Raw genomic sequence first — 24,867 nt, 5'->3', positions numbered from 1 at the left:
AGTAAGAACTGCCTCAAAAACACTTGTCCATTCTGAGTAGAGAAAGAAAAAGCACTGTCTAAACAGGTGCAGTAGATAGGAAATTTATTTCTAGGGAGCTTTAGTCTACTTTGTAAGGACCTAACCTGTCCCAGGTTACCCCAGGGGATAAGCCAACATTGGAAAGGCAGATATTAACCTAGCAAGCACAAAACATAAGAGGTAAACCAAAACATTTTATTTGTAATGCTAAAACCAAGCTGTCACAGCAAAATGAATCTCAGCTCTCCTCACTGTGGGTGTGGATCTAATGCATGTCTTCCAGTATTAGAGGTAGAGTTTTTCCTGTTCCTGGAGCATTAAGTACCAATTAGGTTTTAATGATCAGTTTAAGTCTACATTAGAGTACTCATACGATGCTTTGCGGTTCTTCTTTGAAAAGTCAGAAGAGATGCGGTAGTGCACAGTAATTACCACCTCATAATCCTGAAACCTTCTTTTAGAGTATTAGCCCTCATTTCAGCAACTAGTGAACATCAGTAAGTGGATCTGTGCCAGAATAAACTCAAAACACATCAGAAGTGGTAATCGGAGTGCAGTACAAATAGTCGAGTTTGTCTCCTTTGGTAACCGAACTGGAAAAATAAACCTGTCAAATATATGACTTGGATCTGAGTTAAGCAGAAGGTTGGCCTTGTCTTTTTCCTTTGGTCAAAAATCTATGTTCACCAAATATTAATTTCAAATCAACTGGGAACTTTTGATTTAGCCCAAAATGAAGCAATCTATGTTCCTAGGAAATAATTAGTTAAAATAGAATTCACACCAAAAAGTAGAAATGTTGTCATAAAGTATGCCTGAACCCAAAAGTTTACTTTACTTTAGTTTTCTTTCTTTTTTTTTTGAAGTACAGCAATGTACTTCAATGTATTTGTGGTATCTGGTGATTCCAGATTTTTGCTCTAAACAGTTTGCTGAATTTGATCTCAGTGTTGAAATTATTTCATTCTCTCCTCTAACACACTTTCAAAATCTAAAACTCCAGAACTTTGTTACTGAGTATTAATTGTTGGTACAGTTACGAAGAGGACAAACTCTAACAACACAAGTTGAACTATTCCTGGCTTGTCCAGACTGATGATGATTCTCAAGCATTTGCTCTCCTTATTGACTGCTGAAAAAAAGGTTATTCCCTGCTTCAGATGTACTTCCTCCTCAAGTACATCAAACTCCATTTTCAGCTGGCAAATTTCATTTGAATTCTTGATTTTTAAAATCTGTGCCATGGCCACAAAAAGTTGCTGAATGACTGAATTGCTAGTTCCCTGTCCTCCTCAGTCAATGGGCTTTTGTTTTGGAAATATTCTGGCACACTACAAGTGCCTTGCTGGGGTCAATCTGCTTTTTCCCAGGATCTTCAATAGTATGTGTCTGAGGTGTCTGAGTTTTTGATGCAATTGCAGATGAAAGACAGCAAGCCCTGAAGTTCCAGATCACTTCCATTTCATAACTCTGTTGGTCTCTTTCTTCTTCCTCTGCTGCCCTGTCACTCTAACCAGTCACATTTCTAAAGAAGAGATTTTTTTTTTTTATTGACTTTTAATGACTTTTTATGGTTCACATTTTTAAGGCGAGGACAGAGGTTAGAGTCCATAGTCACTGCAATTCAATAATCTCAGTTAACTACAATCTCATTGTAATTGCCCTTAGTTAGTTTACTACAGCTAGTATTTTTTCTTACGTATATGTGTGTGTTTTGTCCACCAGCAGAAATAAGCAGAAGAGTATTGTGAAACCCTGGAAAGTTGTGAGCGAGATGTTCCCAATCCACTCCTGTCCTCAGTCTGAATTGTAAGTATGGGAAAAAAAAGTGCACTGTGCTGGCTTGCTCTGAGGAAAGACTCTAGCTCTGCTGGCTCATCTTGTCACGATTTATATGAGGTAAAATTACTAGTGTGAGAAGAATTTTTCAGTGTATGGAGTTCTGGCTATAGAGAACTTTATAAGCTGCCAGATAAATTGTTTTATTCCTTAATTGCCAGACTGATTTCATATTCTGAACTGCTCTTCTGGGCCAGTTCCAAGTAAAAGTATTTTAGGCCAGAACCAGTAAACTACCTGTATATTTCTGACTCTGTCTGTTCCAGGCACTGATGTAGCACAAATAGGAGAAATTTTAGTCAGAATGTATCCAAATATTGTATTGGTATCTCCTCTCTGGAGATCTGAACTCCAAGTTTTTGATCAAGTTCTTCTCCTTGAGTTAAGGTTGAAGGTGAATGACACAAATGGAAAGTACCAATAATACATTGGTCAAGTGAAGTGAGAGGGGTAAGTGCCATTGCTTCTTTTGGTTGAGATTTTAAAGGTAAGAAATGGAAAACTAAGAATGACTAAGAAATGGGTAAGGGATGAAAGAAATTAGTGGAATCAAGGCATTAGTGGAAGAGTGAAATTACATGTTAAGGTTAGCCTATTAAAATAATTGTTTCCAGGCTTTCTAGATTCAAATATTTTAAGTCTTCAGAATGGAGGTATGAGCAAGATTTGGTGAATCTCTGGTATTTTAGTAAGTAAAACAAATACTTTTCTCTGTCTTTGTGTTTCATTGCTTTTTGTCAGAAATAAATGAATTAAAACATTCTATTTTAGTATGTCATTTGTCTTATATTTGATTAATAAAAGCTATGTGTCACACCCACTGCTGCTGAACTTGCATTCTTTAATAATAATGCACATAAATCCTCTAAACACTTTGACTGAATTGTATCAAAACCAGTGATGTACAAGCCACTGTCATGACAGCTGAAATGATGTCTCATGTAGCAGCATCCTTTTATAATCAAGATGACCTGGTGCAAAAGCTCCTATACCCTGACTTGAACTATTGGAAATATTTCCTTACTTTTTGCTGACATTTTATGATGTGTGAGTTTTATTAATGGAGTTTTATTTAGGGCTGGATGCTGTGTCTGTTTGTTGTTTGCTAGTGTTTGTTGTTGATTTTATGGAGCCATGTCTGCAGCGATTAAAATCTAGACAAAGTCACTGCCTTGTCAACTTCATGGGCAAGCCATCTACCTTCTTCCATGTACATGTGCCATACAAAAATAAAACAAAACAAGCCCCTTCTTGCAACAATTTTACAAGAAGAAAATAACAGGAGCAAATGATGAGCTTGCATGAAGCGTACTTCAGTTTACAGAGAGGTTTTTCTCCCCTCCAGGATAGTAGCATTATCATCTTCCTTTTGCAACTAGGTAAGCTGAACTTCATCAAATACAGAGGTTGAAACAGCATGCGGATCTTCAGAGTACCAGTCTCCTGCACCACAGTACCTTCCTCAAAGTGCTCTGAAACACTCCTTGCCATTATGGGTACCAAGCTATTCCCTTGGTATATAACACCACACACATTGAGGGATCCTAAGAGAGGGGTAGGGAAAATCATGTGCTGTTCCCCTGCTGCATTTGCAGCAAAAGGTGGTTGCTGACAGAGGTCTGTTAATTATACTGTACAATAATAGTAGTAGTAGTAGTACAGCAAACATGATTTTCTTTTGCTTCTGGAAACTGCCAGGCTTGCTGAAAACGTCTACTTCAAAATAAGTAACTGAGAATCCCTTAGGCATCTCCTTATGAAGAACAGAGTACTTGTTTCCCAGTCATACTTCCTGCTTGTGTGTAGCCCTCTACCCAGTGCCACTGGATAACTCAGGACCTCAGGAGGTCTCCTGATTGACCCCCTGACCAGAGCAGGCTCAGCCATGGGTCAAACCAGGTTGCTCAGGGCTTTGTCCTATGAGGGCTGTAAACCTTCCAGGGAAGGAGTCAGCAACACCTCCTGGGCCCTGTCCTCACTGACCTCATGGGGAAAAACCTTTCTCTTATCTCCCACCTGTCTGGCCCTGCTCAGCCTTCTCTCCAGAGCTGTCCCCAGCCCCATGGGCATTGCTGCCAGGGCTCTGCCTGCCTGTGACAGGGCTGCATCGTGCTCCTCACTGAGTTGCGTGGTGGTCCTTTTGGCCCCTTTCTGCCTCCGGACCTGGCCCATCTGAATGGGACATCAGGACTAGAAGGATTATTATCATCTTGTTAGCAGTGATAGAGCTCTTTAGAACCTGCTGCAGTTTGCTAGAAGCAAAAACCTGGAGAACTCATGCTGTACTTCCATTTTTCTACAGGTTCAAGCAGATAAATGTATGAATGAGAAGTGCTCTTTTTTCCCCACAGTTGCCCTTCTAATTTACTTCTCCTCTCCTTCAAAGTATTCCTGGACCTCCCCTGCTGTCACAAGTTTGTGTACAAAATTCTCTCAACACTCCTCTTTTCTCTAGTGTTTGATTTTACCACCTGACTATTGCTTTCTACCAGCTCTTTAGTGACAATAGTTTGTTTTCATAATGTGACTATTAAAAACAGTTTCCCCAGAGTCTGCAGTATGATTTATTTTCTCCTCTCTAAATTTCTCTTTCCTGATTCATCGTGTTTGAGAGTTACACAATTTCATTTGCAATGCCACCTCTGAATGCCTAAATTTCTTTTCTAGTTGGAGAGCTGATACATTCTCTTCATGTGTGAGACATAGGCTTGTATATCCTGTATTTGAATGTTAATGAGAAATCAGATGCTGTGAAATGATACAAAATGATGAAAAGAGAATGACACACCTATTTAAGCCCCTAATTCCTTTTCCAGTCTAGGAAATTTATCACCTACCTCTTTTACAGGCTTTGAATTCTTAGGGAAAAAGTTTGTCGAGTTGCAGCATAAAATCTGGAGGAGGGCTAAGAAAAAAAGTTCAATACTTTAGTCTTGTAAAGAGTCCCCAGAAAGACAAGAAAAAAACATGTGAAAATATGTATTTTCTGGGTCATGCAGAACATACTATGAAACACTGTTGTTTACTATCAGTAAAGGTCTATCTATTCAGAGTAATGCAGTTCGAAAGTTTCTTTGGCAGGACTCTGACTCTCAGGAGTTGCAATTGCAATACCTGGATAGGTTTCAAGCTGCAGCAGTAAATACCTGTTCTCAGAAATAAGAGTGGAGCAATTAAGCATTACTCACACATAACAATTTTCTCTAATTTAAAAGAAAATTATCTGGTTTGTCATTCTTAAGTTCACGCACAACAAAATCGTATATTTATCCTAATTTTTCCCCACCATTCTGATGTTCAGCCAGCTTTATGTGATTTCCTGTGAGACATAGTATCTAAAGAAAAATAGAATGAGATGTTGAGTCACCTAGGGTTTCTTATATTCCAGATGAATACAAAGTTGTTCTGTTTATTTGGGGCAGTAGAGGGAAAGATTCATCGCTCCTGAAGAAAACAGTGAAGAAATGAGCTAAATTTCTTAAGCCTCTTTATGTAGCAACAAAGAAGGTAGTTTTATTCTTAGGTTTGCTACATCAGTCTCTGGATGTGCCTCTTGAACTCTTCAATTCAGTGATCCCTAAAAGTAAGGCATCTGTTTCTCAAGATAAATCTTGATGTTATTCTTTCTGTCATGGGTGTAAATGTGAACACTGCAAATAACTAAGCATGTAATTTGTTCTACTTGCAAGATGTGGGTTGTAATTCCTATGTCATGGACATGTTTGAAGCACAATTAGCTGACATTTCTGGAGTAATCTGGCATGTAGCACAGACTTTATTGTTGCTTTGGAAGGGATGCTACAGACAGCACCACAGAAGGAAAGCAGCAGAATTTAAACAGTGGTGGTGTTTGTGGCTTTTGAGAATGAAATGAAACCCTGAACATCATGCCAGCGGGAGCATGAAAGTGAGGGTTCAGTTTATAAGCATTGTAGGGAAAAGTCTGCAAAACAAAATGATCCATCACACTCAAGAGTGCTTGAGAAAACAACCTTATTTTATCTTTCCAATTGTTCCTCCTACACAGTACCTACAGCTGGTATCAGTCTGGGTTTAGCAATATTCTGTAGCAGAAAAGCTGTTCTTCGGTGTGTAATTAACTATACCTTTAATCAGTATACCTACTTATCATAGAGCAAGCCTTAAATCCTGAGGATCTCTATCTTCTGAAGGATTTAAAAAGCTTTGCAAATGTTTAGATCCCTCCATATAATAATTTTTTTCTCTGTTTTTCTTTGATTTTCATCTCCTATGAAAATGATTTTTTTTTTTTTTTTTTTTCTGGCTGTTTTCCTCCCTCAACTTTTACATTACAGTCTCTTTTTCCTTCCTAATCATGTTTTCACTCTTTTTCTTCCTTTCTATGGGGGTTTGTTGTTGTGTGAGTGGGTGGGGCAGGGTATTTTTAAAGCCTTTTTACAGCCACCTTTGATCTTTTCTGCTCCTGCCTGGTAATATTTGGCTGTGGATATTTTTGATGCTGTTAATACTTCCTTCTGTGCTTCCTTGTCTTCACCATGCTGTTTTTTTGATTAATTTCAGTTTCCTTCTGGTAATTATCTTAGGACATATTTACACAGAATTGAGGGCAAATTAAAATCTTGCGAGTTGTGAGCGGTTGTTTTGCTCTACTGTACGTAAATGTTGTGCTGCTCATGCAATTCTGTAAAGAAAGTGCTAATTGTAGGCGTATTAGTACAAATGGGCATTTAGCTGGTGCAACAAATTCTCTCTTTCCCTGCCCTGCTTTGTCATAATCTAGACACATCTTTCACCCTAGCTACAAAAAATTAGGGTTAGCTTTTGGGGCGAACTTGGGAAATTAAGGGGTCTCTAACTGTGATTTGTGCATTAAGGGGACCCTAGCTGTGATTTGTTGGTGGAACAGACACACATACTCCATAGCACCAAGGAGTGAAGACAGGGATGTTGGGAAATGATGTGAATTAGTGACGATAATACCTGTTTTTAAAGGTGACACAGCTTAGAGAGAGTCAGAACACAGCTATGGAAAGCAGTTAGGAGAATGAAACCTTTTATGACTTAGCTGCATGAATGTCTTTACTCTCCATAATCACAAAAATTGGAAGTCCTCTTGTAAGTCTGAATTACTGACTACCAGCGCAGCTTCTTACCAAGCAGTCAACTGACCCATTGTATTGTCATTATATTAAATATTTTGAAGTATAGTTTTAGTAGCAAAATGTTCCATTTTATGTGTCTTATATGGTTAAATCTCACTTTTTACTCTATATTCATAGAAGTTTAGTATGTAGCACTAAAGTTGATATTAGGTATAACATGTTACACTACCTCCTAATGAATGTTCTAATGTTACCTCTTAAATTTGGAAAGGAAATCATGTTTACCATATTTTTTCACAGTGTAAAATTGGTAACTTTCCACCCTAGCAAGACAGAAAGTTTAGCACTAAATAACGCCTAACTAATTTTGAACATCAGGTATTTGATTAGTCTCCATAGTCTTAGGAAGCACCGGTTTGTTTGGAGATAAAAATGACCATGAAAGAGCTAAGTGCAGATCCATCTTTTGTAAGGAAGGTTAGTAAGTTTGGATACTGGACTACTGAGCTTGCATTGCCTGTTTGGGTACTGCTCTGGACAGCTAGGCACAGTACAGTGTACTACTTCATTAACAAATAAAATTTGAATTACCCTTTGATGCAAAAGCAAGGGCATTACATTTAGATGTCTGCAAAATGGAGAGTAATAAACAACATGTTTCAAAACCTTAATGGGAACAATGCCATATTTCCTGAGATCATTAATTCCTTATCTAGTGTGTGCATGCCTCCTAACCAGCCTCTTTTGTTTACTTCATATTCATCAGTTTTAGTCTCTGTTGCACTGTTGCAGTCTGTACACACAGATTAAAAATGCTATGTTTATTGAGTTCCAGGAAAAGCATATATTTGTAGTTGAGAAATGAAAAATAAAGCAGCCATATAATTTTTACATTTAGAACTTGGTTTTTGACAGAAACCTGATGAATACTAACTTCAGCCCACAGTTGTCAGGGCAGCTGTACTCTCCTCTTCACAATCACGGTTCTGCAAAAGATGTTCTTCTCTCCTAGTGCTCTTTAGCTTAAAAATAGGAAAGTTGTGGATGTCATGATTGACTCATTATATACTGCATTATTATAGATGGGACATTTCTCAAATAGCTGTTGATCCATGGGACCAGGGGCTTCTCAGACTGCCAACATGCACGCCAGTTAGTGCCAGTTCTAGTACTGATTTTTGTGTTATCAACACTTGTCCACTATGAACTGCAAACTAATTTTGTATAAACAGCTTAAAAGCTGTTCAGTGGCAGTGGCTTAGAGAGTCTGATTATGAACTCCTTATCATAAAGCTCTTGTATTAACTTCAGTGAAACTGCTGCCTGATAAAGCAATTAAACTTCAGATTCTCAGATGATGATATTTGTGTTTATTAGAAATAAGCTCCAGTTTTGGAGATCAGAGGATCGGAGTGACATCAAAATGACCCAAGCACCAAATTTCTGGGCTGATTTTCCAGCCTTCTGTGTTATATATTAGGACCGTAAATGGCCTTTTGGGTCATCTGAAAAGTTGGCTATGCATCCTTGGGTATTTAAGCAAGGATGCATCTTAGCATCCATTTTAAATAAAATTAAAATTTCAGAGCAAAATTCTAACACTACTAAATGCCTACAGTCTTCAGAAGAAAGACCTTTTTACACCTAACCTGTTTGGTTTGGTGGTGGGGTTTTTTTGTATGACTATGTATTGTATGAATATGTATGATAATGGACTGAAGACTGCAAAATATTATAAATCATAGCAATTCCTAAAAAGGACAAAGTTATTCTGCTGTTAGGATATGATTGATCTGGTAATTTTTACACAGATTTAATGTTGAATTTGTCTCTTTGAGGTAACTTTAGAGTTACTGTCTTTCAATACAAACACAATAAGTTCTTTATTAATTATTAGCAAATAATCAGAATTATATGAAATGTGATATAAACTGTTTATGTTCTCCTGACTCTTAATTATACCTAGTGAGATTATATCTAATGAGAAGAGATATAGTCTAGCTAAATGAAGAGGCTTTTCTTTCTTCTGCCTTGCCCACTAAGTCAGTGCGCTGGTGACAATCTCACCCTACTCTTTCACCAATGCTGAGGCTGAAGGTCAGCTGTTCAGAGAGGCCTCAGGATGTCAGCAATCAAATGTCCACACTCCCACTCAAGGTGAGTATGGAACAACATGAATTGGAGCTGAGAACTGAAATACTCATAATGCCCAAACTGTAAATTTCAAGATTCATTTGAGCTGAGAACCACTAACTTCCAGACAACCTTCTGTTATGTAATTAAGAACAGATCACAGTTAGGCTTTTAATTTATTTTTACTTACCATTATATTTGATAAATTGTCACTCTTTTTTTTTTGCAGTGGTTAGCATAATGTGGTATAGGTATTGCTATATTTGAGTGATGAGTCTGGCATGACAGCTGTCAGGGTCATGTCATGGTCATTGTCATGATAATAACAGTGTTGCAGAAATCAGAGAAGAGAGATGTGAATCTAATTTAAAGAGTAACAAAGAATATATGCAATTTTATGAAAAAATATTTTTAAGGTATATAATAATAAATTTAACTTTTATTTTGATATAGATGTTAAATTATTGAGGATTAATGCAGAGATAAACAAGCCTGGGTAAGCAAACAAGGCAGGGGGAAATTTTCAAAAAATATGATAGATTAACCTCATAAGGTAAACATGAGTTTTTCTAGTAGCAGTTATATGCATTTGTATTGTTTATTAGTAATGCTAATATGGAAGATAGATAGACATTTACCCAGTTTGAGTGCATACCACTATTGATGAAATGTAACTATGAAAGCACTTGCATGTTCTGATAGTCATCAAATACTGATCTGATGATGAATTGTTTGGATCTTGGCCATTAAAGAAATCACTTCCCTCCCACTTTGTACAATGCCTATATGTTATTAAAAACTGATTTAAGGACTGACGTTTCGCTTAATGTATGATTGCTGTAATTATAGTGAACTATATCTTGCATGGCCGGATATGTATTCAAACATTAGCATTTAAACTGGATTATCAGTTTAATAGTAAAACAAAAACAAGTGTGTTTTTCGAAGGAAAAAAAACCCTACCAGAAGACCCAAACCCAAAAAAATAAAGTCTGCCACTGATACATCATCTCTTTTCTCTCTCTGTTTTCATTCTGTCAGCACTCTTTTCTCTGGAATTCTCTGGAATGCACCTAAAGTGATTTTTTACATCTCCTTCAAAACTGTCTTGTTACCTTTTAGTTTAATGTATAGCAGTATGAAAAATCCTTGGTAAGCCATTTGTACACCTTTAGTTTTCAGTTACTCAATCTGCCTTCTGACAGGCTTGAATATTTCATTCAAGTATTGCTCATTAAATCAAGTGTTAATATAAAAAAAAAAAAAAAAAAGATGTTTCTGTGTAACTGGTGTTTAAGCTATTCTGGGTCCAATTCTACTAGCACTGCAAATCCAAAGCATCTCTGTCAAGTTCAGGACAAGCTGTACTTTTACCCTCTGCTTGATCTCTCCAAGTACTCCCTTCTCTTCCTGACTGAAGCCTTTTCATGTTTTGGGGTAGAGGTATACACTTTACCCAGCCTCACTTTAAGACTGTACCAGCCCTCATTACCCATCATACCTAATTGGGCTTAGATGTCTGTTTTGAAATGGAAATCTATTTACAGGCTTATCACAGGTTTTCTAGAAAAAGCGTGGTGGTTATAGACTAGCAAACCTATTCAGCAGAAAGAAAATCAGAGAGCATTGTTTCCAGCTTGTTATCTTACTTCTGTAGTGGACCAAATCTTGTCTACTTCTCCAGGTGTCTGAAAAGCTCAAGGAGGTGAAACTCATTACTACTTATCTCTATTCTCAGGTCTGGTACTTGCATCCTCTGTTCTGAGAACGTATTTCTAAATACCTTTTTATTCCCTGTCTCTCCCTTTCCTTTTTGTAAGAGGAGAGGCAAGTCCTTGACCTGACATCCAGTTCCTCTCAGGACACTATGTGTAAAACCTGCTTAAATTCATGTCCTGGGAGTCATTTTTGTTAATTCCCAGGCCTGTGCTCTGTTTTGCCCAGAAAAAGGGTGGTCACATTCCCTGAGTGTGCAAAGGGCTCATTGTTATGTCCCAGTACAGGAGGGACAAGGTCATGGCAGAAACTACTGGCAGGGTTGGGCAGATGAGCAACCAATCTGTAAGTGGCTGTGAGGGTGGATAATTGTCTAACCAGGCACTTGCAAAGCACTTGCTATAGGACTGGGCCTTCAGACCAGCAACTATTCAGTTCAGTATGACTTGGGGAAGTATGTTTACCATAAAATTATATTCACATGGGTCCAGGAGGAACAAGAGGTCTGAGATCTGGGAGTTTCAATGCTTGTTTCACAAAGCTGGTGTTTGCATCTATCTGTTTTAGCTCATTTTTCAAAATTGCCACATGTCTGATGAAAAGCACATGCTGTTCATTCTCAAGGCACAATATATCTGAAGACATATAGATCATAAAATAAGTCAATTTGAATGTCTGTTTTCTACATATTATTAAAAGGAGGGAAGAAAAGATGAAGTTGCAAACTAGTTGCTGCTATGTTGGAGATGCATGAGTCATGAATCAAATTAGATAAGTAAATCTCACTGCACTGGTGGAGAAATCAACACTCCAGAAAGAAAACTCCAAAAACAAACAAAAACCCCCAAACCAAGCCAACATGATTTCCTTTTATACTGAATTTCTAAATAATATTTCCATTCTCTTCAAGCTTTTTGAGTGCTACCAGGGAAGGTGTTTGACATCAAAGATAAGTGATACCTTTGTTTATTGACCTGGATTTCAAATTAGGTGAACGCTGAAACTTATCGAATCATTAGCAGATGTGTTCTCAGGCAGTGTGTTATAAGTATTGCAGATACATGCTTACAATTTTATTTTCAGATGCCTGCCCTGTTCTAACAATGCACTGACTCCACCAAGGCCTTCCTTATATCCAGGTATTGTTGAGTGTGGAAAGCAAAGTACACAGACTACAGGAATTTCAAAATATATATGTATAAAAACTTACTAGGAAGGATATGATATCTTGGGTTTTCATTCATGGCAGTTGTGACGAAGTGGAAGTTTAATTTCTAGGTGAGCTGTAAGTGGCCAATAGAAGGAAGTAATTCACCCAAAACCTTGGCAGGCTTAGCAAGTGAATGAGCTACCACTAGTGCAGTACAGAGCCTCAACTACTCATCAACATAAAGGGTGGTTTTTGCCATTAAAATATGGTAGGTTTTCATGAGTGGCAGGTTGCATGATGTCCACCCAAAATGTGAAATTAAGAAAGGCAGGCAACAATATTCGGTAGACTTGTCAGTGCTAGGTTAACTGTTGGACTTGATGATCTTAAAGGTCTTTTCCAACCACAACAATTCTATGATTCTATGATTCATTCTACTTTCATGGATGTTTTTCCTAATTATCTGTTCCTTGGGCTTTCCTCATTGTTCTTCAGAAGATTTCAGAGGTTTCTGGCTTTTTCCCTTGTTAAGGAAAAAGGTTATAGATGGAAAGTAGCCCACTGGAAAATGCATCCTTCTTTTTGGTAAGGCAAATATATCATATTTGATATTCTATCAAAAATCACAGACAACAATTTATGTTGCAATATACATGTACAGTTATTTAAAAAAATGGACCATTTTAGAGCTCTGACATGATATTTGAGGGCTAGGATTCAAGGTTTCCAGCAGGAGAAAAATATGGTTTAGTATAAAGTATAACTGACATACCATTGTATTATGGTGAATCAGATGATACAGCAAGTTGCAAAGGTGGACCCCAGTGATTTCCAGCAGAAGGAATTCAGTGATGATAATTTTGACCAGTTGGGAACTGGATTCATAAATTTAGTGTATCTAATCATGTATTTTTATTTCCCATGTTCTCACCTTAGGGCTCGTTGTACTAAGTGCTAGCTCAAATCACACTGTGCAGAGACGCACTAAGATATTGCAATATAGGTAAGGCAGAGAGTGGACTAAAAGGCACTAGGGGATTTAAAACTGAGGCAGGAATGTAACTCAGATATTATGACATCTCTTTCAGTAGTGTTGCTGGAGTTTGAAGAACTCCAGAAGTGAATGTGGGCTACTAGTTCTTCAAATAGTATTCTTGAATGAACTTAATCAAACAAGGCACTGTTGTAATTTGAAAATGAGGAAATTGAGGCACAAGGAAGAGAGAACTCAGGGTTATCCAGAAAAGGGAAACAAACAGCAGAGGGGTATTCAGTTACTATGTAATGATCCATTTTCTTAGTTTAGATTAGTCCAGTCCTCTGCTCTTAACCATGCAACATGTGACTTCATTGAGGAAAGATTTGGAAAAGGTCATTAAATCAAGTTGTTAAGGCTTAGAAGGACATGACGTATTGAGTCTCATTAGAATTACATTCTGTGGCACTACAGTAAGCTACTTTTTTTGAATTTGCCTCTGAGCAAGGACTTCAGGTATTTGGGCATTTTTCTATATTTTATTTCCAGGGAATTCAGCAATGTAGTATCATCACAGGAGGTTCCTTCTCCAAAACCTGCCTCAGTTTTCCTCTTATTACACTTAGCTTTGGTCTCCACAAATGTTTTCTGTAGATGCTAACATGGTGTTGACAGGAAGGAAAGTTGACACTGCAGAAGACAGAAATCACTCATCAGCTGTGCTAAAAGCTAGGTTTTTAAAATTCTTAGCATATTTCTACATATTTGTAAACCTGTGGTTCAGAGACACATAGCATTGTTTTTTGTTCTGCTTGCTGATGATCCAGCAATTCTTTGTACCTGGGTAGGATCAGCAGGATATTGGGTACTGTGGTTGGCTATGCTTAGATTATTGTTCATTTCTTTGGACTTCTACAGTCTTTATCATCTGCCTTGAATAGTTAAAAAAAAAAAAAAAAAAAAGAAGATACTGAACTAAGGAATCTTTTTCTTTTTCAGTTTTTGTATGTGAATCTGTTAGTGCATTAAAATATATATTATATGAAACAACATTCCCCCAAAACAGCTGGTAAAAATAGCTTCAGGACCTCACCAGCTGCTGATGTTGCCAAAGGGGAAAAGGAACTGTATTCACTTCAACTGAGTGCAGGATTACACCCTGAATAAATCTCCTTTCAAATTATCAGTTCTTTCCGACATGACTGTCAGGAAAAAGAGAGCAAAACTTTTAAAGAAAAAATTAACTTGCACTTACCCTTTGACAACAGTGTGCATTACAGTGATTGAACTTTATTAAGAGAATTGTTTGGCAGTACTATTTGTCTTTCTTTTGGCAGCTCTGGCATAAATATTTAATTTAATTTATGTTCCAAATTAAAAAAATGTCTTTATAAAGGCTGAGCAGTACCTGCCCACAATGGAAAAAATGATGCTTATATATTGATGTGCCATTCACAGTGAAATATCTCTATATGAAAGCTGACTGTTCCCTTATAGGCTGAAGTTTTAACCCTTTCTTATTTGGGCTGAAGGAGGAAGCCTGTAGAGTTTGAAAAATACACAGAGAAGTGGAACAGGTGCCTGTCATAGGGAAATTTTTTCTCCAGACAAGGATGCTTTTCTTGCTTTTAACATAATATTTATCTGTGTTTGCTATATTGTCTCAAAAGTGGAGAGAAATGAGATATTTTTCACTCTATACTTGGGGGTTAATGTATCTCTGGTAGAAGACCACTGATGGTAGTGACTTTCATGGATAGTTCATTTAGCTGGGTGTGTCAAGGTACCTGAGCCCCTCTAGTGACTAAGTACCCATTTGTTTGGGCTTTTCTTGTGCATGATCACATTAGATTCTTGCCATTTTGTCTCAAGTACTACTGAAATCTTCAACTGCATCTTCTGCTTATTTCTTTTTTAGGGATTAAATTCTGAAATTAAAAACCTATATAATCTTGAGTTCTATATGTGTACAGGACTTGGTTCATACATACCTATAGCTCTTCCATCTGTTTTCTGTTGACATTTATAATGAGATATTTTTTATTCATAATGAGAGTTCCTTGTGACACACAGTGATGTGAGCCTGAGGCAGCAGAAGAATGAAGATGCAATTACCCTGAGAGGAGATTGTACTAATGGTTTTACTGCAAAACCCTTGTCATTTTTCCTAAGTCATACCAAGTTAGAGACATCCAAGATTTGTGAGACCACCCAATGCTAGAAGTAAATTCTAGTTCATCTGAGCTGAGTTCCAAGAAGATTTTCCTCTGACCTTACGGTACTGCTAAAGAGAGAAAAAATAAATGTTTTCAAAAGTGAGAGTCAATGGGGTGCACAAATCTAGTTGGTTTCTTAACTGTCTTAAAGTGCTCAAAAATCATGTTTTCACAATTTGCTATTTCTAGTAATTAAACAAATTAACATTTTGTCATTTTCACAAGTAATATCTATTGGAAGGACTTATTGCTACTCTCCTGCCTCAATACGCTGCTCAATAATTTTTTACTTGAGGCAAAACAAAAATATTTTTCTATTTGTACAGAAAAAGGCCTCACAGAGGAATCTTTTGTACCCAGAAGAGTTAATTAACTGTCAGTATCCCATCAATATACAATAATCTTCACATTATAATTTTAGTGTGTATAATATAATGCACTCAGGGTAATTCAAAACAAATTTTAGGATATTTCAGACAATAAATTCCCTCAGCTGGATCAGTACTAGTGTTTATTTTCAGTTTAAATTGAGTTTAAATTAAAGGTTTTATAGTCTGAAAAGTCCTAACATTTTTTTAAGCACTTTGTGCATATTTAAAAATTATTTTGTCACCAAGTGGCTTGGAGTACTAGTTCTTTCATACACGAAACTCATCATGAAGTTAAAACTGTAATAGTTTGCCACAGCAAAAAGGCTTTCTTTTTCCTCTTTTTCCTTCTGCCACAGACTCATTATTATCCCTCAAATTATGATTTAAGTTATGGTGGACCTACTGAAACAACATTGGTTTACCTCTGTGTTAATATTAAGACAATTTTATACCAAGACTGTATTCCATGTGGTATCTGTGTATGCTTTTATGCCTATGAGAGAGAAGGAAGAATTGAAGAAATGAAATAAAATTCGTATTGGAATTTGGAATATTGGAATAAAATGGTTGGAAGAGAATGTTTTGCCCAGATATTTTTCCAGGGTAATATTACTAAAGACTTGAAATGTGGCTACGTTTCTTCCCATGTGTGGCAGCAGAATATAGACACATCCATGTGTAGGGAACATGGTATATTTTCAATACTAGTGGAACAGGTCTAGAGAAAATGTGCAGCATCTTGTAAATCTGCATTAATTTTGCCAGTGTTGAGCAGTCTTGCTTACAACTCTGGTTTTTTTCAAATAATCACTGGCTAATGACATCTTGCTGAAATCCCACTGAGAGCAGAACTTTTCAAGTGTCTAATAATATAGGTGATTATATTATATTCTATACACTGACATTAATTTAAGGTAATCATAAATCATGTCAGCTCATTCATCTAAGATCTTAACCACACAGGTAAAGTTTCAGATTTCCCTGGTGACGTGACAGACTGGATTTGCTCTGTAGGACCAGTTTGTTTCACAACTTCTTTGTATGGACCAGCTGTCAATAAGGCCGTTGTTGCATTGCTGTGACCTCAGGAAGCTTCATTCCCTGTTTAAAGGAGTTATCCCACATCTATTTCTGGTCTTGTTCAAAGTGTGGCAAAATCATACTGTCTCCACATTAGATCTGTTCTGCAAGTCAGCTGTAGAACTCCAAAGCTACTTCCTCTGTTGTTGGGTTTTGTGCATCTCTTATGTCTCTAGCCTAAATCTGTTCCAGAGGGAGTGTGTTCCGCTGCTTTAATTCTGTCACTATGTCATAGTTAGTGGTACCAGTATCCTGTCTTCTACAGCTACAACTGCGGGTAAGCTGTGGGAGGTTTTTCTACTCCTACAGTTAGTGCTCTATTTGTAGTACAGGAGTGAAAACCTGTTAAGCAGTTTCATTATTCTCTTATTTTGTATAAACAAATAGTATGTTGAATTAACACTTCTTTGAAGTACGTAGGATGTATTCAAACCCATACACACATCTGTTGCGGGGATGAATTATATGGCTCTGTTCAAGTTAAATCAGTTTCTTCAATACTTCTGTGTTTCCTGTTTCCCAATGCCCTGACTATTACAAATTCATTTCAGTTCTGTCTACTTCTTCACTACATTTCTTTTCTGTGCTCTACTTATGTCACATCCTTGGATGTCTGAACATGCTTTTACAAAAAATTCTGCAATGAGAAGTTGGATTTCCTTTTTTCTCTTAAATCTGTAGAGAGTAGCAGTTATTTTGGTGAGGTTTTGGGTTTGGCCTCATTTCTTGGTTTCTGTAAGCAGTTATACTCAGTACAGTTTTCTCCTAATTTCTACTTCCTTCCTGTATCCAAATAAAGTTTGAACCAATGGATCAACATCAGATTTAACAGAGTGATAGATGTCTCCAGAATAATGGAGTTCTTAAGCATTTTCTGAAAACAGCTGTTCAGGAACAGCAGAAAAGCCATGTAAGTAGTCTCAGCAAAGGCTTCAGCTGAGGGAAGAGTTGCAGTGGGAACACAAAAATTGCTAAAATATATACTTCTTTTACCTTAATTGACTTTATAAAAATGTACATTACTGCTGTGGGAAAGGACATGATTAAGCCATGCTTGCACTTGAGGGCTGTAGTTAAATTTCAAGATGCAAAGCTTTGCCTTCTACCTAGATCACGGTTATCCTCCTGTTGGATAAATATGAACGGAAGTGTTCCCTGGTCTTCACAGGGACATGTCACTGAGCTCTTTGGACATGAGGGCCTAGATCTAGTACTTTATTTTACTTTCTACAAAAAGCCATGCCAGAGGACAAAGGACAAGATAACTATTCTTATAGTAGCTTGTGTTTCTGAGAAGAAAAAGATGCATTTTTTGTTATTTGGAATTTTCCTTCAAGGCCAGCAGCAATTTATGTTACTACAGAAGCGTTTTGGGGTCAGGTATATTGCACTGACATGATTCAAACAGGAGGCAATACCAAGTCATGGACTTCCCCCAGTGCATTGATATTCCTGCTGGTTGAATGTGGGTTGTACTCCTAGTACTCCTGTTCATTCAGTTACAGTGCAATTAATTGTTAAGATTCATGGGTGTGGTGGGTTGACCCTGGCTGGGGGCCAGGTGCCCACCAGAGCCGCTGTATCACTGCCCTCCTTCTCTAGACATGGGAGAAAAGGTATAACGAAAAGCTTGTGGGTCGAGATAAGGACAGGGAGAGATCACTCACTAATTATCGTCACGAGCAAAACAGACCAAACTTAAGAGAGGGAATTAATCTAATTTATTACTAAGCAAAACAGAGTAGAGCAATGAGAAATAAAATCAAATCTTAAAACACCTCCCCCCACCCCTCCCTGCTTCCCAGGCCCAACTTCACTCCCCATTTCTCTCCCTCCTCCCCCACAGCAGCGCAGGGGGACGGGGAGTGGGGGTTGTGGTCAGTTCCTCACACGGTGTCTCTGCCGCTCCTTCCTCCTCAGGGGGAGGACTCCTCACACTCTGCCCCTGCTCCAGCCTCGGGGCCCTCCCACGGGAGACAGTCCTCCACCAACTGCTCCAATGGGAGTCCTTCCCACGGGCTACAGTTCTTCACCAACTGCTCCAGCGTGGTCCCTCCCATGGGGTGCAGACCTTCAGGAACAGACTGTTCCAGTGTGGGTCCCCCACGGGGTCACAAGTCCTGTCAGCAAACCTGCTCTGGCCTGGGCTCCTCTCTCCACGGGGCCACAGGTCCTGCCAGGAGCTTGCTCCAGCGTGGGTTTCTCAAGGGCCACAGCCTCCTTCAGGTGCTTCCACCTGCTCCGGCGTAGGGTCCTCCACGGGCTGCAGGTGGAATCTCTACACCCCCTCATCCTTCCTCCATGGGCTGCAGGGGGACAGCCTGCCTGACCATGGTCTTCTCCAGGGGCTGCAGGGGAATCTCTGCTCTGGCACCTGGAGCACCTCCTCCCCGTCCTTCTGCACTGACCTTGGTGTCTGCAGAGTTTCTTACATCTTCTCACTCCTCTCTCCGGCTGCAAAAGCTCTCTCTAACTGTTTTTTTTTTTCCTTCTTAAATATGTTCTCACAGAGGCGCTGATTGGCTTGGCCTTGGCCAGCGGTGGGTCCGTCTTGTAGCCGGCTGGCATTGGCTCTGTCAGACACAGGGGAAGCTTCTAGCAGCTTCTCACAGAAGCCACCCCTGTAGCCCCCCCTGCTACCAAAACCTTGCCACGCAAATCCAACACAATGGGTCATTGGCAGGCAGTATTTGTTAGGAGAGAGCATATGCTATATAAGCATTGGAAAGTCCATGCAAACTAATTCAGAGACTATATCAGTGTTTAAGAGACTTACAAATCACTCGTGGACCTAGCATTACTAGTGATTGAAGATTGGTTATTACATTATTTATAGATGTGTGTGAGAAACCGGACTGAAAGAACTTTTGTCTCAAAGATCGCTTTGCTCAAGTGGGAAACCCCTTCAACTACCGTGTGCGATAAGGGCAATTGCCCTTAGGAACGTAAGGGGGGCGGGCTTGTTTTGTTTGAAATTTACGTGCTGCCTTCCTGAGACGACCACTTCCCCGCTTTGAGTAATAGCCTCTCTGGAACGTAAGGGGAGCAGGCTTGTGTGCTGTTGGAGGCTTGTGTGCTGTTGGAGACTTGTGTGCTGAATTCGTGAGACCTCTCAGGAACATAAGGGGGGCGGGCTTGTTGTTTTGTTTGAAACTTGCGTGCTGCCTTCCTGAGATGACTGCTTCCCCGCTTTAAACAAAATGAGTGATGATAGAACCGTTCCTTTGGGAAGGGAAGTTTTGTTTGATTTTCTGGAGAAACATAGAGCGTGGCCCTCTGTGCCCGGGGTGGACTGGGCTCAGAGAAATTGGCATAATTTGCAGAGCGTGGTTGACCGAATGGGCGCCTTGCACAAAGATGCGAGACTAAGAGCAGGAAAAGGCAAAGCGATTATTTGTGCCGTTCTTGGTGCTTGTTTGGCTGCCACGGTAGAGGCTAGAGATCCTTGCTGTACTGCGGAGTCCCTGACTATCGAATCCCTTAAAAGCCTTAGCCGGTCCCTTCAGGGGCAAGTGGCAGAATTAAAAGAACAACTTAAGGCGGAAAAGGATCAAGTGAAATATTTGCAAACTGCCCTTAAGGAGCAGTTCCTTGCGGATACTACCTGCGAGGAAATTCCCCCAAGATCTGAAATTGGCTACCCCTTTAAAGACCTGCAGGCAGCAAAAGAGAAAGTAGAGAAATTAGAACCACTTTCGCTGCGACCATTGGTCAAGACTGAGTACATTTATGATGATGAGCAGGACCAGTTCCCCCAGGTTACAACCAAGGAAGTCCCTTATACTGCTGTCGAGTTGATGAAACTAAAGAAGGAATTTGGCCGAACCCCTAAGGAATCAGAAACGGAGTATGTGTGGAGAGTGTCGCTGTCTGGGGGGGACCAGATTCTAAGTGAAAGAGAGGCGGAAGGGTACTGGGGACCAGGAGTGTTTTTAACTACTGGGAACCACCATGCCCCCTGGTCTCTGACCCAGCGGGCAGCCTATTGGGCAGGTGGCTTGAACCCCCTGGAGAGGGGGGACCCTCTGGCAATTACGGGGACTGTGGATCAATTAGTAGAGAATGTGCAGAAGGCAGCTTGTCTGCAGATGATGTATGACCGAAAATTGGAACCTAGACAGGAGTCCCCAATGATGATGCCAGTAGATCCCGAACGGATGACCCCCCTTATAAGGGGACTCCCCGATTCCTTGAAACCAATTGGTATACAATTACAGGGAAAAATACAAGCAATGCCCCAAGGCGACAGAGTTGCGGCTGCTTTAGAAGGACTTACACCGCATCGCCGACCCTTGGACAGGAAAATGTGGACCTGGGGGGAGGTGGCCCAAGAACTGATCAATTATGGGTGCAAGTATGGCCCTGTTAACCCTCCAACTGCCAAAACAGACCCCAGGGACTTGAGGCGAGTGGAAGTAAAAATAGTTCCACGCCCCGGGAATGATAGGAGAGTACCTCTCCCCAAACCACCGGGAGGGAGAGATGTCCCGAACAGACATAATAGACTGTGGGTGGAGGGACAACAGAAAGGGATTCCATGTGACTTAACGGACAGACTGCCAACAGACAAATTAGAAAAGTTGGTAACAGGATGGCCCACTAAATCGGCAAATGGAGAAGTGTATTTTGAGGATACTGCTCCCAGTGCACCCTCCTTGATTGATTTATCAGAAATAAATGCCTCCCAAAACCCAGCGGGAAACTAGATCCTTCGCCCTTCAGTGGTGAGCGGAGGGGCGAAGGTTGGATACATATAAGACAGCTCACTGAGAATGGCCAGGGTGATTTGCTAATTACTGGCCTTGTAGGACCAAAACAAGTTCTGGTCACGTTTTTGATAGATACTGGTGCTCAAATTTCAGCTATTAAAACACAAGATGCTGCTAATTGTGGAGTTACATCCTCCAAGCAAACACTGTTTGTGGCAGATGCATTTGGCAATGTTCAACTACAGGCATTAGCAATGGTCAGGCTGCGTCTGCCAGGAGAAGATAGTGCCACTACAGTGGCTATGGTAGTGGGAGAGCTTCCATTCAACCTCTTGGGACTTGATGTTCTGAAAGGGAAGACCTGGATTGATAATAAAGGCAGACAATGGTCATTTGGCTCCCCCACTGTAGATATTTGGCTGCTACAAGCTGCACCACTACTTCCCCCTTCGAAGCTTACAAATGTTAAGCCTTATCTGGTACCTTTGGGGGCCAGAGAGGGAATAACACCTGTATTAGAAGACTTAAAAGGACAAGGTATTGTGATTCCGACGCACTCTCCTTTTAACTCTCCAGTGTGGCCAGTAAGAAAACCTAATGGCACATGGAGATTAATGGTAGATTATCGCAGGCTCAATGCAAATACTGGTCCATTGACAGCAGCGGTACCAAACATTGCCGAGTTTATAGCTACAATCCAGGAACGAGCCCACCCGGTCATGGCGACGAGGATGGGATGTTAAAGAAATGTTTTTTATGGTTCCCCTGCAGCCTGAGGACCAACATCGCTTTGCTTTTACGTGGGAAGGCCAACAATTCACTTTCACCCGACTCCCACGAGGATATAAGCATTCCCCCACTCTAGCCCACCATGCGTTAGCACAGGAGCTAGAGGTAGTTCAAGTAGAGAAGGAAGTCGGTGTTTACCAATATATCGATGACATTCTTGTGGGAGGACGGGATGAAATAGAGAAAGTTCGGATAACTCAGGATAATATAATTTCCCACTTAGAAAGTTTGGGGTTGAAAATTCCACCGGAGAAGATACAAACACCCTCAAGCGAGGTAAAGTTTTTAGGAATCTGGTGGAAAGGAGGAATGACATGCATTCCATCGGACACCCTTTCCTCATTAGATCAGATTAAAATGCCAGAGTCAAAAAAGGATTTGCAACATGTATTAGGATTACTTCTGTTTTGGAGAAGGCATATTCCTGATTTTTCGATTATTGCAAGACCATTGTATGACTTGTTGCGAAAAGGGGCCCCAGGAAAAGGGAATAGACTGAACCCCACGAAGAAGCATTGCAATTGCTAGTGTTTGAAGCAACTGCCCATCAAGCTCTTGGTCCCATTCACCCTACTGACCCTGTCCATATTGAATGGGGATTTGCCAAGACTGGACTGTCAATACACCTATGGCAAAAGGGTCCTGAGGGACCCACTCGGCCTATCGGGTTCTACTCCCGTAGTTTTAAAGATGCCTAAAAAAGATACACAACCTGGGAAAAGGGCTTGTTTGTAGTCAGTTTAGCCTTGAGAGAGGCTGAATGAACTATTCCGCAACAGCCATTGGTACTTAGAGGCCCCTTTAAGGTAATCAAAATGATTTTAGCAGGAACTCCACCTCCTGACGGGGTGGCTCAGAGAGCCTCTGTGTGGAAATGGTATGCCCAGATAGAACACTATTGTGACATCTTTACAGTGTCTGAGGGAGCCACAAAGAGGTTAACCATCCAAGAAGAGGTGGGCCCAGATAGAGAAACAGCTGAACTTCCTCCTGTAATACAAGTGGCCCCTCCATTTTCCAAGCAATTGCAGAATGCTTGGTTTACTGATGACGCCTCTAAGCGAGAAGGAAAAACTTGGAAATATCAAGCTGTAGCACTCCGCGTAGATGCGGATAAACTGAAGGGGAAGGCAGTGCTCAAGTAGGGGAATTAGTTGCAGTGTGGAGTGTTTTCCAACACGAAGCCCAATCTACCTCTCCTGTCTATATCTATACTGACTCTTATGCTGTATTTAAAGGATGTACTGAATGGCTTCCATTCTGGGAGCAAAACGAGTGGGAAGTCAACAGGATACCTATATGGCAGAAAGAGAAGTGGCAGGATATCTTGACCATTGCTAGACAGGGAAAGTTTGCGGTAGCCTGGGTGGCTTCCCATCAACAGGATAATACCCCTGTTAGCCAATGGAATGGCAAAGCTGATGAGTTAGCCCGGTTAGCTCCCCTCCAGAATGCCCAAATAGCAGAAGACTGGGAGCGATTGTTGGAATGGTTATATGTAAAGAGGAAGCATTCAGGGATCGAAGACCTCTACTGTGAGGCCCAAGCTCGAGGTTGGCCCATTACCAGGGAGGAATGTAAGACTTGTGTGTCCGCTTGCGAACAATGTCGTACCCGTTTAGAAAGACACCCCCTGGAAGACGATCCCCTACACTTGAGGGAGGGGAAAAGGCTGTGGGAAACCTGGCAAGTGGACTATATTGGTCCTTTCTGAAAGTCGGAAGGAAAGCATTATGTGTTGATTGGAGTGGAGGTAGTGTCAGGGTTGGCCCAAGCTGAAGCATTTGCCAGAGCTACTGGAGAGCACACGGTAAAGGCATTGAAAGAGTGGTTTGGCACCTTCCCCAAACCACGGTCGATTCAGTCGGATAATGGTTCTCACTTTACTGCTAAAATAGTCCAGGAGTGGGCAACTGGGGAAGGAATCTCGTGGGTACACCATACTCCATATTATCCACAGGCGAATGGAATTGTAGAAAGAACTAATGGTTTGTTGAAGCGCTTTCTTAAGCCGCATAAGCCCAGATGGACTGAACGACTATGGGATGCAGTTACTGGTGTCAACAGTCGTTGGGGAATAAATGGATGCCCAAAAATAACAGCATTTTGTCCAAAGGCTCCAACCATTATGCCAGCCCCATGTGGCTCTGATTATCCCAAGAATCCGTCGCACTTCCCAGGCCAGCCCGTTTTGGTCAAACTCCCCACTGTGGGGGCCGTACCTCTGGTACTGGAAACCCCAATGAACAAATATGCCTGGAAAGTGAAAGATGCCCATGGGAAGGAACACAAGATTAACACAAGGTGGATTATTCCATCCTTCTAACCACCACACTCTTCCGGTTCCTGGAAGGGAACCGAGTTTATTTTCTTTTCTCTTTCAGGTGAAAGTTCCAGAGCCTGTCTGAAGGAATTCATGAACACTTGAAGTTGCTGATCACCTGCGGAGTTTTTGTTAATCTTTATAGGATGCGTAGTGCACTATCACAAATGGTGTTCTGGCTGGCCATTATCGCCATCTTTAATACCGGGGGAAACTTCTGCACTCCCCCCTCCCCAAAATTGTTATGGCAAAATGAATTTGTTATTTTAGGCCAACAAGTAGCTAATGCTTTTAATCTTATGTGGTGGGTTGACCCTGGCTGAGGGCCAGGTGCCCACCAGAGCCACTCTATCACTCCCCTGATTCATTAGACAGGGGAGAAAAGGTACAATGAAAGAAAACTTACGGGTCGAGATAAGGACAGGGAGAGATCATTCTCTAATTATCATCACGAGCAAAA

At 40.3% G+C, this 24,867-nt stretch overlaps 1 protein-coding gene across 1 annotated transcript; it reads left to right on the top strand.

The window, feature by feature from the left end:
- The first annotated feature begins 19,786 nt into the window (after nucleotides 1–19,786).
- On the top strand, nucleotides 19,787–21,292 carry LOC142599608 (uncharacterized). The gene has a single exon (XM_075741302.1). The coding sequence runs from the start codon at nucleotides 19,787–19,789 to the stop codon at nucleotides 21,290–21,292; it is 1,506 nt and encodes a 501-aa protein (XP_075597417.1).
- Nucleotides 21,293–24,867: the final 3,575 nt, after the last annotated feature.

Source organism: Balearica regulorum, chromosome Z, assembly GCF_011004875.1.
Source record: "Balearica regulorum gibbericeps isolate bBalReg1 chromosome Z, bBalReg1.pri, whole genome shotgun sequence".
Taxonomy (NCBI): domain Eukaryota; kingdom Metazoa; phylum Chordata; class Aves; order Gruiformes; family Gruidae; genus Balearica; species Balearica regulorum.
This window is presented reverse-complemented; position numbering and strand designations above follow the sequence as displayed.

What these genes read in the sequence shown, in the direction of transcription:
- LOC142599608 (XM_075741302.1), top strand. Translation starts at nt 19,787, where the DNA reads ATGAGTGATGATAGAACCGTTCCTTTGGGAAGGGAAGTTTTGTTTGAT.